The sequence below is a fragment of the Sciurus carolinensis genome, chromosome 14, assembly GCF_902686445.1.
Source record: "Sciurus carolinensis chromosome 14, mSciCar1.2, whole genome shotgun sequence".
In the NCBI taxonomy this organism is placed as follows: domain Eukaryota; kingdom Metazoa; phylum Chordata; class Mammalia; order Rodentia; family Sciuridae; genus Sciurus; species Sciurus carolinensis.
The window spans coordinates 5821982-5837822 of record NC_062226.1 but is presented as its reverse complement, the minus strand read 5'-3'; the positions used below and the strand labels follow the sequence as shown (position 1 = coordinate 5837822).

Sequence of the window (15841 nt, the reverse complement as noted above, 5' to 3'; positions counted from 1 at the left end):
AGTTGATTTCTTTCCTGTGCATGTAGGATGGTGGTAGACCTGTACTGTCCTTGAAAATTTTGAGGAAATAGTCACTCCCATTGTTTTTTGTAGGGCTTAATTTTCTCACAGTCCTGAGAAAAGCCATGAGATAGCTTTTCTGGTTTCCTCCATTTAGCAGCTCTGAATTGCTGTCCAGCCTCTGACTTGTGTCATCTCATCTGGCTTTTCTCATCCTTGCTGGGAGTACAGGCTTGCTTCTAGCTACTCCATCCCACTGGGAAGTCCAAGTCCAGCACATGTACTTTAAGATGCAGAGCTAAGCTCCTAAGAAAATAAGGGGAAGTCCCAGGGGACTTTGAAACCCACCCAGCAGGTTGAAACAGGGAGGCCAGGGCTGCCGGCACGCATTGCAGTCTTGATTTTCAGCACTCGCTGAGGACAGATGGGCAGAAGCCTTAGACCTGCACAGGGAGAGGAACTGGAGCCATGTCCCTTTCTTCCTTGGTCCAGGAGCCGTTGATTTCACACACTAGAAAGTGTCCTGGTGGAGCCTAGTTGTAGGATTATTTCTGATACCGGTGTCTGCCACCCTCAGGATGTGCTGACTTGGTTGAGGCTGCAGTCGTAACACTGAGACACAGTCAGTCAGGGACAGACACCTGCTGTGACATCATTTCAGCAGAGCTTAGAGTTTCCCCAGACCCCAGAGATTGCTTGTCCACTTGGCTTGTACCTGGAATCCCTTTTGCAGAAGTCTTTGTTCCCTAAAACTGATACCCTTCAGATTTGGGATCACTTTTAGTTACAAGTGAACGTTTTTAGAAAACTGATTTAGATTTGGCTAGAAAATTAATGTGTAGATGCCCCTGTCCATCCTGCCGTGGGGAGAGCCAGGTTCATACAGCTGGTGGAACTTTAGGTAAATGAGTGTATTCTTGGAGTAGCCTTGGCCACTCCTGTCCTCCTCCTTCCTGGAATGTTTGAGTGCCTGCTGGATACCAGGCTCTGTACTATCAAAGAGTTGGAGGATGCCTAAGATATGGCTCATCCTCCTTGGAATTCATGTTCCCGCTGAGCAGAGTTTGTCCCAAAACCCAAATGAGTGCACTGGAATAAGCTGAAACCACTGTGTGCCTCCCTCTGCAAAACTCCCTGACTTCTGCATTTCTCAGGGGTCACCTTCGGCTTTTGAAACAGGTAAGTTACCATGGCTGTGTATGTCAGTGAGCATATGGAAGCGCTGGCTGACTAGCAGGAAATTAGGTGCCTAGTCTTTCAGGCAAATGAATAGGTTAGATCATCAGAAGTTAACTTTCCATATTACTAATTCCATCCCCACAAATCTCTTTAGGATGATGTGAGACATAAAGTTCACCTGAACACCTTTGGGTTCTTCAAGGACGGGTACATGGTGGTTAATGTCAGCAGCCTCTCAGTGAATGAGCCTGAAGGAGCCGCAGACAAGGATGCAGCTGTGAGTAGCCTGTCAGCCTAGGTGAAGGTTCACCTGCCACCCCATGCTTAAGCATACGGCATCAGAACAGGGAGAGAATCAAGCTCGCGAGTCCACTGTGCATGTTCGGCATCAGTTTGTTTTACTTTTCTTTTTTTGGTACTGAGAGTTGAGCCCAGCAGTGTTCTGTCACTGAGTTACATTGCCTTAGCCTTTCTTTTGGAACAGAGTCTTGCTAACTGCCGAGGCTGGCTTTGAACTCAGGATCCTCCTGCCTCAGCCTCCCGAGCTGCTGGGATTACAGGTGTTGGTCACCACACCTGGCAAGTTTACTTTTCATATGTAAGTTGTGGTTCTTGAGTAAATGTAGTGATTGGTTCCTTCCATTCACTCCTAGAGCATCATTGGGGGCGTTTAGGAGCACACAGCTGTTGGCTGGGTGTCCGCTGTGTGCTGAATGGTATACAGGCTGAGGGAGACAAGCCCCGCCCTGGGCAGCTCTAGCCTTATTACAAAATGAATGGTAAAAAAATGTCAAGGAAGCCAGGCCCAAAGAACCTTCCTTTTTGTTCTTTGAGTAAGAAAGGCACCGACAGTTGTGGATGTTACTTCTCTTCTTACCCTCCCTCATCTCCCCTTAGATTGGATTCAGCTTGGACCGTACAAAGAATGATGGCTTTACTTCCTACCTGGTGAGTATTAAGTGGTGACCCCATCACTGCCTCTACTGTAGCCCCAGGACAGTGCTCCCCCAGCGGCTCCTCGGCATTTCCCAAGCCCCATGGTTGGCTTGCTGTTTGAATACAGGTTGAGCTGCTTGTTTGCCTTACTTCTGAAAATGCTCTGTTCTTGTTCACGTGTTGAATGAATTGGGCGACGCACAGTTGACTCTTCTTTCTCAGGATGAAGATGTGAATTACTGTATTTTAAGGAAGCAGTCTGTCTCTGTTACCCTTCTAATCCTAGACATCTCCAGAAGTGAGTAAGTAATTCTCGTGTTCCTTCCATTCACTCCTAGAGCATCATTAGGGGCGTTTAGGAGCACACTGCCATTGGCTGGGTGTCCGCTGTGTGCTGAATGGTATACAGGCTGAGGGAGACAGGCCCCACCCTGGGCAGTGTGGGGCGGTGGGGGAGACAGAAGAGCAGTAGGAAGGAGAGAGCAAGGAGAAGTTGAAGGGAGGAGGACGCCCGGAGGGGAGGCTTCGGGTGGGCAGGGCAAGCAGCCTTCCAGTGACTGTGCCTGACAGCGTGGCAGGAGATCCATGGCACGTGCCCATAGCTGAGCTTGGTATTGGTGGAGAATAAGTTGGGGGGAACCTGAAAGAAACAGGACTGGGTCCAGGGACTGGCTCTGCCACTCACCAGCTGTGTGGCTCTGGGTTCAGTGTCCCTGCCTATCTCATAGTAACAGTTTCTGTCCCATAAGATTGTTGGTGAGTGGCAGTGTGTGTCACAGGGACAGAACACCTACTCAGCACATGGGAGCCCTAGGTTCCCGCCCCAGCACTGCAAAAACAAAACAAAATGCCAAGAAAGATTATTGGTGAGGATTTCTGGCAGTTTAGTCTTTTTAAAAACTTTTGAACTTAGATAAATTATGGGACTTGGTGTTTTCAAGTTCAGCATATTTCCACCTGGCCACTTTGTAAGTTTGGTATGTGTGATTTCTTAGGGGGACTTCAGAGGGATTCGAAGTGGGGTAGTGTGTTCAGGCTTGCTGTCCAGGCAGATCACTAGCAGCCCTGAGAGGGTGGACTTGAGTTGGACAAGTTATTGGTGCCATGAAACTGTCGTTGACCCTGGATCAGTAACTATTCCCTATGACAAGCTCTGTTTTCTTTTCTTTTTTTAACTTACCATTTTAGCCATTTTATTTTATTTATTTTTTTAAAAATATTTTTAGTTGTAGGTGGACACACTTCCTTTTTAAAATTTTTATTCATTTATATGTGGTGCTGAGGATGGAACCCAGTGCCTCAAATGTGCCAAGCAGATGCTACCACAGCTCCAGCCCCAGCCCAAGCTCTGTTTTAATTTAAGAAAATTGAATCTGGCTGTCTCATATTAGTTAGGATGAGTTTGGCAACCAGCAAAAGACTCACTTAGCCTGGCTTGAAAAGTGTGGTCACTGACCTCCTCACCTGCCTGAAAGTACAGAGGAGTGGCAGGTCACTGTGGCTTTCTGATGGTGATGACTCTGCTGCTTTCCAGCTCCGCTCTGCCCTCCTCAGTGTCCACTTCTTCCTCAGGCAGGTGTCCCCAGCCATCACCAAATGCTCTGCTTCCTTATTCCTGTCCAGCCAAGGGGAAAGAGACAGATCACTTCTCCTCCAGTCAACTCTAGAGTGCTTGCATGTGCCAGTTTAGGTCATGTGTCCACTCAGGCATGGAAACTGTCACCAGCCCCTCTGAGAGAGCCTTGGACTAAACAAAATTGGGTCTATTAGAAGGGAGAAAGTCAGCCAGGCATGATGGTGCACACCTGTAATCCAAATGACTTGGGAGGCCGAGGGAGGAGGATCCCAAGTTCAAGACCAATCTGGGCAACTTAGCAAGACCCTATCTCAAAATAAAATTTAAAAATGGCTGGGTAGCTCAGTGTAGAGTGCCTGTGGGTTCAGTCCCCAGGACAACATAAAAAGAAGGCTCAGAAATGGATATTGGACAGGCAATTAATAGTGCCCTTTTCCCCCTCTTAGACTTCCCTGGTGCCAATTTGCTGAGCACATTAATATATGTAGGGGGAATATCTATAGCATAATCATGTGGCTGCTGAGAACTCTGGCTTTAGAATAAGACCACTGGGGTCCTCACCCAGCTGCTTGCTAGATTGGTGCTCTTGGGCAGGTTCTTTACCTTTGCTGAGCCTCAGTTTCAGCGTCTGTGAACTGTGGGTGGTAAGCCTACAGGACATGGAGCATTTGTGGCCAAGGGCTTGTCAGGATGACTGTAGTGTTGTACTGAACAGATGGCCAGGAGCACTGCTTTGAACTTTCCTCTTCTGTCTTATTTGGATATAGAGTAAAAATCAGGTCTCCACCAGAAGCTGGTACCCAGTTACCAAAGATCATCTTCAGCAAGGATGAGAAAGTCCCTGGCCAGAGTCAGGAGCCTGGTGTCGCTGCTGTCTCAGCTGGCAGTCAGACTCAGAAGGCACAAGGTGAGCTGTGCAGAGAGGCATCGCTTAGCTCCACTGCCCTGCTTTGTGGAGGTGTCTGTTTCTGAGTAAAAGCACGCATAAGATACTGTTGTCTTAGCACTGTTTTATTTTGCAGGCTGTACAAAAACAACCACTGAGGAAAATGCAGAGCAAATTGAAAAGGCCATTGTCTCCTCTTACTCCCAGTGTTAGTCTTAGTAACTTCTGTTTCCTTAATAACCTTGGTTCCCAAGTCTAGAGCTTCTGTCTTAAAATTCATAGTCATGCTTACAGTTTTCCATGCGTGCCTGTTTGCTTACTTTAATATATTCCATTAGCCAGATTCCATTGTTTGCTCACCCCTTCCCTGAGAAGAGACACTTCCACTGCCATCCGCTGTTGCTGGTATTGCTGTGCTGAGAGACTTCTTTTTTGTTTGTTTGTTTCTACTGGGAATTGAACCCAGGGCTGTTCTGCCACTGAGATATTTTGAGACAGGATCTCACTAAGTTACTGAGATGAGGCTGAGGGAAGAGGATTGCAAGTTCAAGGCCAGCCTCAGCAATTTAGCGAAATGCTGTCTCAAAATAAAACAAAAGGGCTGGGGATATGGCCCAATGGTAAAGCACCCCTGGGTTCTATCTCTGATACAAAAAAAAAAAAAAAAAAATCACATACAGATGTATCAAATTTGAATTGGTGTACTCTCTCCTTCCAGTCCAGGTTCTTCCTGCTCTCAGAACTGTTCCCTGGGCAGAAAATGCCCTGTTGTTCTCATTATTCTGAAACTCCCCCTGACCTTGCAGAGAGCTTGAGCCATCTTCCCCAGAAGAGAATGTTAGGTAGAAAAGAGGCACAGAGACCCCACTGTGTTCCACAAAGGAAAGCCACTGGCCACCATGATACTCTCTGCTATGAGGGGGAAAATAAAATGTGTGCCTTACAGGCTTGGGGTGAGGCTCAGCAGCAGAGAGCCCACCTCGCAGCCCAGGGTCCTGGAGTTCGGTCCCCAGCACTGCCAGTACAGCATATGTCACACTGAAAATTATCTTTGGTCAATTTTTCCATGTGTGTAAGTAGATCTCATATACGATGTTTTTAAAACAGTTATTGTTTTCAAACATGGTTACTTAGAAAATAAGTTATGTTTTCTAAGTAATATTCCTGAGCATTGCTGGCAGTAGCATGTACTAACTTATTCAGAAATTAGTTCCCTACAACTGGGTGTGGGGGCACACACCTGTAATCCAAACTGCTGGGAAGGATGAGGCAGGAGGATTGCAAGTTGGAGGCCAGTCTTGGCCACTTGGCAAGATCTTTTTTTTTTTTTTCTTAAGGAATCTAGTTTCTTTTCTTTCTTTCCTCTTCTTCTTCTTCCTTCTTCCTTTTTCCTTCTTCCTCCTCCTTCCTCCTTCTTCCTCCTTCTTTCTCCTTGCTCCTCCTTCCTCCTTGCTCCTCCTTCCTCCTTCCTCCTTCCTCCTTGCTCCTCCTTCCTCCTTCTTCTTCCTCCTTCTTCCTTCTTCTTCTTCTTCTTTAGTTGTAGATGGACACAGTACCTTTATTTTATTTATTCATGTGGTGCTGAGGGTTGTCAAACCCAGTGCCTCACACATGCCAGGCAGGTGCTCTACCACCAGGCCACAACCCCAGCCCTGGCAAGATCCTTTTTCAAAAGAAAGACAAGAGTGCTGAGGATGTAGTTCAGTGATAAAATGCCCCAAGTTCAGTCCCCACTACTACTCACACCAAAGAAGTGAATTCTCCTGTTCTATTATCATTTATTTGATAACAACTGTAATACACTTCAATTTCCTGCTTCTGTAGCTCAAAAATTATCTTTTGTGACTTGCAGTCTGCAAGATTTTTTTGTTTATTCATCTTACCTGTGAGCTTTAATTCAGAGGAATGTTGTTTTTGGTGGTTTTTTTGTTTGTTTGTTTTTGATTTTGTCTCTTTTTCTACCTGGAATTGAACCCAGGGATACTCAATCCCTGAGCCACTCAGCCACTGAGCCACATCCCCAGCTCTTTGTTTATTTTGAGGCAAGGTCTCACTAAATGGCTTAGGACCTGGCTAAGTTGCTGATGCTGGCTTTGAGCTTGGAATCCTCCTGCCTCAGCCTTCTGAGCCACTGGGATTATAGGTGTGTGCCACCGCACCTGGCCAGGAATATTTGTGTTTAGTATTTGATATTAAACAAGCCTCATAAAATCACATTATGTTTTTTATATATGTATATATGTGTGTGTATATGTTTATATGTATACGAACTGGATCATGCAGTAATACCTTTCAAATGTTTATGTTTGTAGATGGTGGAAGGTCTAAAAGAAGTACAGTGGATTCAAAGGTAAGAACTAATCACCTACTTGTGCTCAGTTTTGTTTTTTTTGTATTTTTTTTTCGTTGGTGCATTATATTTGAACATAATGGTGGGATGTGTTGTTACGTGTTCATACCTGCACACAATATCAATTGACCAGTATTACTCCCCTGTGTGTTCTCTCGCCCTCCCTGCCTTCCCGCCGGCTCCTTTCCTATACTCTACTGATCTCATGTTCATGAGTTCCCCCTCCCTGCCTTTCTTTTCCTTTTTCCTATCTAGCTTTCACACATGAGAGAAAACATACTACCCTTGACCTTCTGAGTTTGGCTTATTTTGCTTAACATAATATTCTCAAGTTCCATTCATTTTCCTGCACAGCGACACGAGTCATTTTTCTTTATGGCAGAATAAAACTCCATTGTGTGTAAATACATTTTCTCTATCCATTCTTCAGTTGATGGACACCTAGGTTGGCTCTGTAGTTTGGCTATTGAGAATTGTGCTGCTGTAAACATGGATGTACATGTCTTGCTACAGTGTGATGTGTGCTTAGCTTTTTTGGATGTGTGTGTGGTGTGTGCTGACACTAAACTATGAGGAGTTATCTTTGGGGACAGTTGACATACTGAAACAGTTTCAAAGTAAAATTGAGTGCTGAGTTGCATAGCACTTAGTGCTAGATGGTCTGGGTCGGGGAACTGAGCCGCCTGGAGAGCCCGCTGAGAGGAGCTGTCACCAGGACTGAGCTTGGGGTTGTTGGGGAAGAGGCAGGGGGTGCAGAAAAGTGGCACTCAAAGGCTGGGCGATGGGGATGTGCCTGACTAGTGCGGGTCCCAGCCTGCTTAGAGTGAGGGCCACACTTGAGGGCAGAGAGCGAGACCTCAGGTACCATGGGGCCAGACAGTGGCCGGCATGGACACAGACAGTAGGAAGTTTTGAGATTTTCCTCAAATACCATGATGGAAGTATTGAAGAGCCTTGTTCTGAAGGTGGTGTGCAGGGTGTGTGGGAGGGAGCGTGACGTCGGGGGACCGCTGTTGTGATGATCAAGGCCTCCAGGTGTGGGGTGTAAAGCCGGAGGTCTGCCTAGGAGGCCAGGTAGTGCAGGGGGAGGGAGGAGAAGAGGTTTTTGTGTTTGTTTTAGAGGGTTTCTTGAGAGAAGTGGATGGTAGAAAGAGCAAAAAGTGGAAAAATAGAGAAAGTGTTGGTTAAGATATCTTGATTTTCCAGTGAGAAGACATTCAAATGGCAGTGTTTTATTTGGTTTTCACAGCTTTGTTGAGTTATAATTGACCCACAATAAACTGTACATACTAAAATTGGCAATTTGATCAGTTTGACTTGTCACTCAAAACAGGGAACATATCTGTCACTTCAGAAGTTTCTCCTGCCCCTTTGTAATCCTCCTGTTCCCATGCAACCACTGATCTGTCACACTGTTGATTAGATTTATAGCTCCCTGGGCCTGAGCTCCGTGAGCCGGTCCCAGTCACTGCCTCTATCCCCAGTTGGTCCCCCGCTTGCTTACAGTGGTCTTCTGACACGCGGGGTTTGAAGCCAGCGTGGAATCTGCAAGTCGGCCAGGCTGGGCCTGCGCCACACCCTTGGTCTTGCTGAAGCTTGCTGATGTGCTGTTTTGTGGCGCTGGGGAAGGAACCCAGGGCTGGTGCTTGCTCCTGCTGTGGCTTTGGGAATAGAGGAGCACGCCAGCAGGGAGGGCGCGGCAGAAGAGAGCAGGGAGAGGAAGTGGGCGCGGCTGCAGCCAAGGGGATTGCGCACACCTCGGAAGGAAGGAAGGATAGCCAGAAGGATAGCCGGGCCTTCTCTTTAGTGGGCTCCTGAGGGTCAGCAATTCTAAGACTTAAGAAACATATTTTTAATTACTTTTCATTTTAATTGGGATACTTATCTGCCAGTATCATCCTAAACAGATTATTTTTCTTTTTAGGCAGTGGGAGAAAAATCCTTTTCTATTCATAATAATGCTGGGGCAGTTTCATTTCAGGTATGTATTCTTTTAGGAATGTTTCACCAGATTTATCTCTACCAGGTAAAAGGGTGAATTTTTCAAAACATTTTGAATTTAGGAATCATAATTTAGGGTATGTGTCTGTAACTTGAATACAGTAACTGTGTAATAAACCTGCAAGATGGGAAACTGGGTGCAGTGGCACACACCTGTAATCAAGAGGATTGCAAATTTGAGGCCAGTCTCAGCACTTAGTAAGACTTTGTCTCAAAATTAAAATTTTAAAAAATGGCTGAGGGTGTAGCTCAGTGGTAGAGTGCCCCGGTCAAATCCACAGTGCTACAAAGAAAGAAACTGCAAGATTAACTGTCATCTCCCACTTACCAAATCATAAGTTTCCGAGAATGAGTAACTTTGTAAACATCCAGTGTTAGCAACAAGGCCTAGATTCCAACGCAGTGCTACTGAGCTATCCCGTGACCCCTCTGCCTGTCCAGTCCCAGGCTGCCTCCCTCCAAAGCATGCCAGTGCATAGAATTGTGCACCTGAGAGGAACACTGGTGATGACTGAGGCGATGCTGTGGTTCTGGAGGAGAGTCCACTGAGGCCAGAGGCCTTGAGTGGCCACTTAGCTGCCATAGTCATTAATTGCATGTGAGTGCTTTCATGGCAGCGTCATGGCATTTGTACAGGGATAGGTGACCCTGACAGCTCATTTTCTGAACCTCACTATCTAGTTGTCTAAAAATGAAAAATGAAACTGGGCACGGTGGTGCATGACTATAATCGCAGTGAGGGAGGCTGAGGCAGGAGGATTGCAAATTCAAGACCAGCCTCAGCAACTTAATGAAGCCCTAAGCAACTGAAGGAGACTGTGTCTCAAAATAAAAAATACCTGGGATATAGCTCAGTGGTAAAGTTCCCTGGGTTTAATCCCCAGTACCAAGAATGGGGGGAAAAATAAAAAATGATATCTGTCTCATAGGGTTTTTATGAGTATCTTTTTTTTAGATTAAAAGTGCAAATCATGGCCAGGTACCTGTAATCCCAGCAACTAGGGAGGCTGAGGCAGGAGGATCCCAAGTTCAAGGTCAGTCTTAGCAATTTAGCAAATCCTTAAGCAACTTTTTGAGACCTCATATCAAAATAAACAAAGAAGGACTGGGGAAGTATCTCAGAGGTAGAGCACCCCTGTGTTCTACCCCAGGTAGCAGAAAACAAAAATCATTAACTTGTAAGAATCACTGTGTCTTCTCTAACCAGTTTTTATTAATGGAGGACTGATTTGCTTACAGTGAACTGCCCAGGTCGTCAGGGTGCAGGCCGATCATTCGCGACAGATGCCTGACCCTGGAACCCACTCTGTTCCACCTTCTCAGAGAGCCCCAACCCCGCTGTGCTGCTCTGATTTTCCCTGTGGGTTATTTTGTTGACGAGGGAGCTTCCTGGGCTTGAGGTTCGGGAGCCGTCGTTTCCATCAGCGTGGACGCGAGCAGTGCGCCTGGTGCCCTCGCTCCCAGTCCTGCAGCAGCCTCCCTTCTGGCTCAGGGCAAATGCCCGCCCTTCCACTGGCCTCCAAGGCCCAGACGACATGACCCCTGTTGCCTCTCTGACCTCATCTTCTCTCCTGTCCCTTCCTCATCCCATTCCTGTCACATGGGCCACCTTGCTCTTCCTTAAAATCAGGCCTCAGCTGTGCTCTGGCAGCTGCGGCCCCTCAGGCCCCCACGTCTGTCAGATGGAACCTTCCCAGTAGAGTTCTCCCTGAGCGTTCTGTTCATGGGTGCTCGTGCTGCTGTTTTCCTTTTTTTCTTTTAAGTAAGTGAGGCCATGGAATATATAGCACACCTATGCACCAAAGTGCCCCCCAAAAAATACAGAATGGAAGAATGCATGTACAGGTAGTACGTTATTCTGATCTGAAAGCACAAAGACACCTGCTGCTGCGTTACGTGCATTGGTTCTGGAAGAAACCACTTAAAAGCCCCGTAAGGGAGAAGCCTGTAAAAGAAAAGGACCAAAAAGTTTCAGCCTTTCATTCCTAATTTGCTACACTGATCAAACCAAGGGAGAGTCTCCTGAAGCCCACGAACCTGTCAGTCCAAAGGCTGTACTGGTTGTAGCTGCAGGGTCCATCGCGGAGGGGGCAGACTGCAGTAGACTACTGTACACAGAGCCTCTTAGTACTTAAATGAAGCCCACTCCCTACATCCTGCTCTGATTCTTCCCTTGTACTTGTCCCTTCTGACTTCCCGTAGACTGGACTTGTTACGTTCCTCATCTGCCTCTTCTAGAAGGTAACCATTAGGGTGGAAGCTTTATCCTTTTGCTGACCTGTGAAATTCCTGACACTGGTCTGGAGCATAACAGGCTCTCCAGCAGTAACTCTTGAGGTGAATGAACAGGTGCCAGTCATTGTGCTGGGGCCTTCTGCTTTACCACCTTAATGCAGTAGAGCTTGTTGTTCCTACCCGTTCACAGGCCAGAAGCCAGGGAGGAAGTCCTTGCCTAAGGAGGGATTCCCATCCAGGCTTGTTCCACTCCAGGGCCCACTCCTGTGTTTACCCACTTTGCTTCCCTGCCTCCTTAGAAAACACAGAAGGTGCCTCTCTCTCCCACCCCTCACTTTAAAATGTTTGTTAGTGAAATGAGGGTTTGGGCTGTGTGCAGTGCCATACTCACTCCTGTGACCCAACTCCTTGGGAGGCTAAGGTAGGAAGATGACAAGTTCATCTGGGCATTGAGCAAGACCTGACTCAAAGTAACGTACTACAAAGGGCTAGGTATGTAGCTCAGGGCAGAGCCCTTCCTAGCATGCCTGAGGCCCTGGGTTTAGTCCTTACTACAAAAAATTTTTAAAAAATATTTTTTCAGACATCTCTTTCCTTTTAAATTACAAAGGAAAGCATTATGGAAGGCACACACTTGTCAGGCACTGGTGTTCTGTGTTGCGCTAGTGTTGAGAGGTAGCAGCCTGTGGTCATTAGGCACCTGGGCTAACGTTGGCCATTCACAGGTTCTCGGGTGCATAGAACAGGTAGCCAACAGGTGGTTTGCTTTTTCTGGCTTTCCCTGACTTTGGGAAGAAGTCAGTAGGTGATTTCTTGGCGTCCTATTATAGTGTCTTCCCAGTTTTGGACAAGCCAATCATTTTGAACTTTTCTACTTTAACCATGGAATAGAGGTGATAGTTTATTTACCTCAAGGCAGGAAGGATACCGGGCTTGTTGCAGCTCTGGAGTTTACGTTGCTTTTTTCTTTAAAGGTCACATGCCTATTCTGATCCACCCCAGGGATTCTCTTTTAGCTGGGCGCAGTGGCGCACACCTATAATCCCATTTATTATGGAGACTGGTGCAGGAGGCCTGCAAGTTCAAGGTCAGCCTCAGCAGCTTAGCAAGGCCCTAAGCTGTTTAGTGAGACCATGTCTCAAAACAAAAAATAAAAAGGACTGGAGATATGACTCAGTGTTAAAGTGAGTTTGATTCCTGATACCCCCCCCCCCAAAAATCTCTTTTAAACTTTAATGTCTTTTTTAGATTTCCTCTGAATCTTACATTTTAAACTAAATACGTTTGGAAAAGTTTTCCTTTTCTGGCTGCCTGAGTAGACTGAAATACACGCTGTCACATTTATAGTGACGAGTGTAGGACATTAACTGATTCATAGTTTAAGCTGAACTTGTTGTGGTGACACACACCTGTAATCTCACAAAATAAAAGGTGGAAAGGACTGGGGATGTGACCCTATGGTAAAGGGTCCCCGAGTTCAGTCCCTGGTACCCAACCCCCACAAAATAATAAAAATCTCAACTGAGCGTTCTTATTCTTTTATTCCTCCCTTCCAGCACTAGGATTGAACCCAGGGGTACACTACCACTGAGCCACATCCCCTGCCCCTTTTTTATTTATCTTGAGACAGGTTTTCACTACGTTGCTGGCACTGGCCTTGAACTTGTGATCCTCCTGCCTTGACCTTCTGCGTTGCTGGGATCCCAGGAGTGTGCCACCACACCAGTCTTCCTTTTTGAAAGACTGTGTTTTTTTTTTTTTTTTTAAATCTTAAAAAAAAGAGCAAGACGATATGTTGGCTTGAAAATTAGGTCACTGACCAGTTGTAGAGGTGCACGCCTGTAACCCTAGCTGTTTGGGAGACCAAGGCAGGAGGCCCACAAGTTCAAGACCAGCCTCATTAATTTAGTGAAACTTTCTCAAAAACAGAAAGGGCTGGGGATGTAGCTAAGTGGTTAGTGCTTCTGGGTTCAATCCCCAGTAGCAGGAAAAAAGAAAACTAGGTAAATGCATGTTAGGTTATCTTTGCAGACTTCGCACAAACCCACCACAGCTGTCAGATGTGTGATGAGGCAGATGTGGAAGTATGGCCTGTGGAGTTAGGTGGTGGGGGCAAGGTGTCCACCACACAGACCTGCCAGTTGTCCTGTGCGTGGACATTGCTGTTAAGTATAGGGAGGGGACTGTAGAGTAAGAAAACATCTGTTTACATTCTGCTTTGGGAGAGTTTAAGTGGTTGGTTTTTTTCTGTTTATAATATTCATAGCTTATTTCTAAGACTTAAAAGTTAGCTGAAGATTTGAGTTCTCTTAATTTTTTTCTTCTTTACTTTCAGTTTTTTTTTAACATCAGCACTGATGACCAGGAAGGCCTTTACAGTCTTTATTTTCATAAGTGCCCTGGCAAAGAACTGCGGCCTAGTGACAAGTTTTCATTCAGCCTTGATGTGAGTACCACATGGAAACTGTTCCTCGGGGATTTTGTTTGTGTAAGACTCAAGACATCTATTTCTCTTTTTTTTTTTTTTCCTTTTTGTATGTGTGGTGTTGGGGATTGAACCCAGTAACTGTGTATTCCTACATATATGCTATGCCACTGAGCTATATCTCCAGCCCCTAAGAGTAGATTTTGAAATCAGTGCATTGAGAAAACAATGTGGCCAGATTAGCATCCCTGGCAGTGTGCAGTGTACTGCCGCAGAGAATTCATAAGTAAGAAAATAAAAAAGCCTGTGCATTATGAATGCGGTTATTGTTGGGTGCAGTAGCACACTCCAGTGATCCCAGAGGTTCCAGGGTCAGAGGCAGGAGGATGGCAAATTCAAGGCCAGCCTCAACAACTTGATGAGATGCTTTCTTTAAAATAAAAACAGGCTGCTATTTAGCTCTGTGATAAAGCCCCCCTGAGTTCAATCCCTGGTACCAGAAAAAAGAGAAAAAGAATGTGGTTGGTGTTCTGCTGGTCTTCACTCTCCTGAGCTTCAGTAAGTAGCTGGGATTCCAGACTGCTGAGTAAGAGGAGATCTGTTACTGAAAAGTAACCTAATTTCCTGTCGGTTTCAGATTGAGATCACAGAGAAGAATCCTGACAGCTATCTCTCAGCAGGAGAAATCCCTCTCCCCAAATTATACATTTCTATGGCTTTTTTCTTCTTCCTTTCTGGGACCATCTGGATTCACATCCTTCGAAAGCGAAGGTAAACTATTACTTCCTTGGGTGCTTCAATTTAGTGTGTGTTGATATTTGTGTGATTCACCTTAAGCAGGATCCTGCACCTGGGAGGATCTGGCGCTTGTGACCTTCTCCTCTTTGAAGGGCGTCTTCCCTGAAGCACTAGGGGGCTACAGGAGACAGTGTGGGAGACCTCTGTGTGCCTTCATATTTACTCAGTCCCATTGTTTGGTTTAAAAAGCAAATCTAAATGTTTCAGTAATATCCAAGTAAGGTAGAATGCCTAATCAGAGTGTTAACATAGCCAAGACCCCCATCACCCATGACTCAGCGCGAGCACCTTGGTCCCTTTTAGGGTGGTTCATCCTTGAGAGGAGGGTAGTGATGAGGCGCGTCTGCCTGGGCGAGAGCACAGGGGTACTACCCAGCACTGCAGGCGCTGACTCAGAGCTTGGCTGGATCCTTGTGTGTTGACCGCCAGGTGCTTGTCACTGGAGAAAGCCTCTTCAAGCCTATTCGCCCTACTCTGGGTCTTTGTTTGAAATCCCAAGGCTTCAACTTCCTGCCTTGACTCTTGAGAGCAGCTGCGTGTGCCTGAATTCTGTCTCCCATGAAAACTGAGAATGAAATAGCTGTGTTTAGAGAATAAAGTATTATATTAAAAGACCCATGCGCTGATGGTATGTGAGTATGGTATTGTGATAGGGATCAACTGAAATTCGCAAAATCATTAAGCACCTCCTCTTTGGAGCACTGGGACAGAAATGGAGACCTCTTTCACTCCTGGTGGCCTGATTGTCTTCTAACAGACCTGCTGGGAAACTGCTTCTGGTGGAGGCAGTGGCAGGTCCCATGTGCTGTAATATCCTGTATGTTTCCCCAGATGGAAAGAGTTTGCTCACTTGTGAGGTTCTGCATGATCACGCTTGTACTAGATTAACAGCAGCCATTACAAAGAGAGAAGGAATCCTACAGATGCAGGCCGTAAAGTTGTTTTTTTGTGTTTTTTGTTTGTTTGTTTGTTTTTAAAGACAGTTTGCTTTTGCCTTTGTTAGAAAAGTGGAAACTACAGGCCAACAGTATGGACTTGACTGTGGCTTCCTGTCTGCCTTGCTTCACTCTCAGCACCTTCTCAGCCACAGAGCTGGGTCAGGGATGAGTGCTCTGACTTCCACTAAGTGTCCTTGCTCTTAGACTTCTTGTTGTGTGATTCCCTTCAAAGTGAGGGCTTAGCACATCAGGATGCTCTGCAGATATGAGTACTTATAAACTAGCTTTCTAGCCAGGTGTGCGGGGCATTTTAATCTCCCCTGACTCAGCAAGGACAGTAATCATTGTCACTGTTCACAGTAGGAGATTGTGGTAACAGTTCTGACCTGTGGCTAGATGGAGGTGACCTATTTTATTGAAGTATTGTGTGCACATGGAAAGGTATGATTTAAGCCCTCCCATGTTCTTCCAGGAGTTGACCACCAGCCCAGTTGGGTGGAAGTTTGAGTGATGCCAA

The 15841-nt window shown here is 46.1% G+C and overlaps 1 protein-coding gene across 3 annotated transcripts in view; it reads left to right on the top strand.

Annotated features, from left to right (window-relative positions):
- The window catches only part of Gpr107 (G protein-coupled receptor 107), a 67690-nt gene that overhangs the window by 11603 nt on the left and 40246 nt on the right, over positions 1-15841 (top strand). For all 3 annotated transcript variants that reach the window (XR_007104919.1, XR_007104918.1, XM_047524343.1), the window contains exons 2-9: positions 1334-1456; positions 2077-2127; positions 2338-2417; positions 4459-4598; positions 6890-6927; positions 8852-8908; positions 13499-13609; positions 14226-14359. Coding sequence is in view for 1 of the 3 variants with exons in the window: in XM_047524343.1 (XP_047380299.1) it covers positions 1334-1456; positions 2077-2127; positions 2338-2417; positions 4459-4598; positions 6890-6927; positions 8852-8908; positions 13499-13609; positions 14226-14359 (734 nt within the window). In the remaining 2 variants the exon portion in view is untranslated. The remainder of the gene's footprint in view (positions 1-1333; positions 1457-2076; positions 2128-2337; positions 2418-4458; positions 4599-6889; positions 6928-8851; positions 8909-13498; positions 13610-14225; positions 14360-15841) is intronic.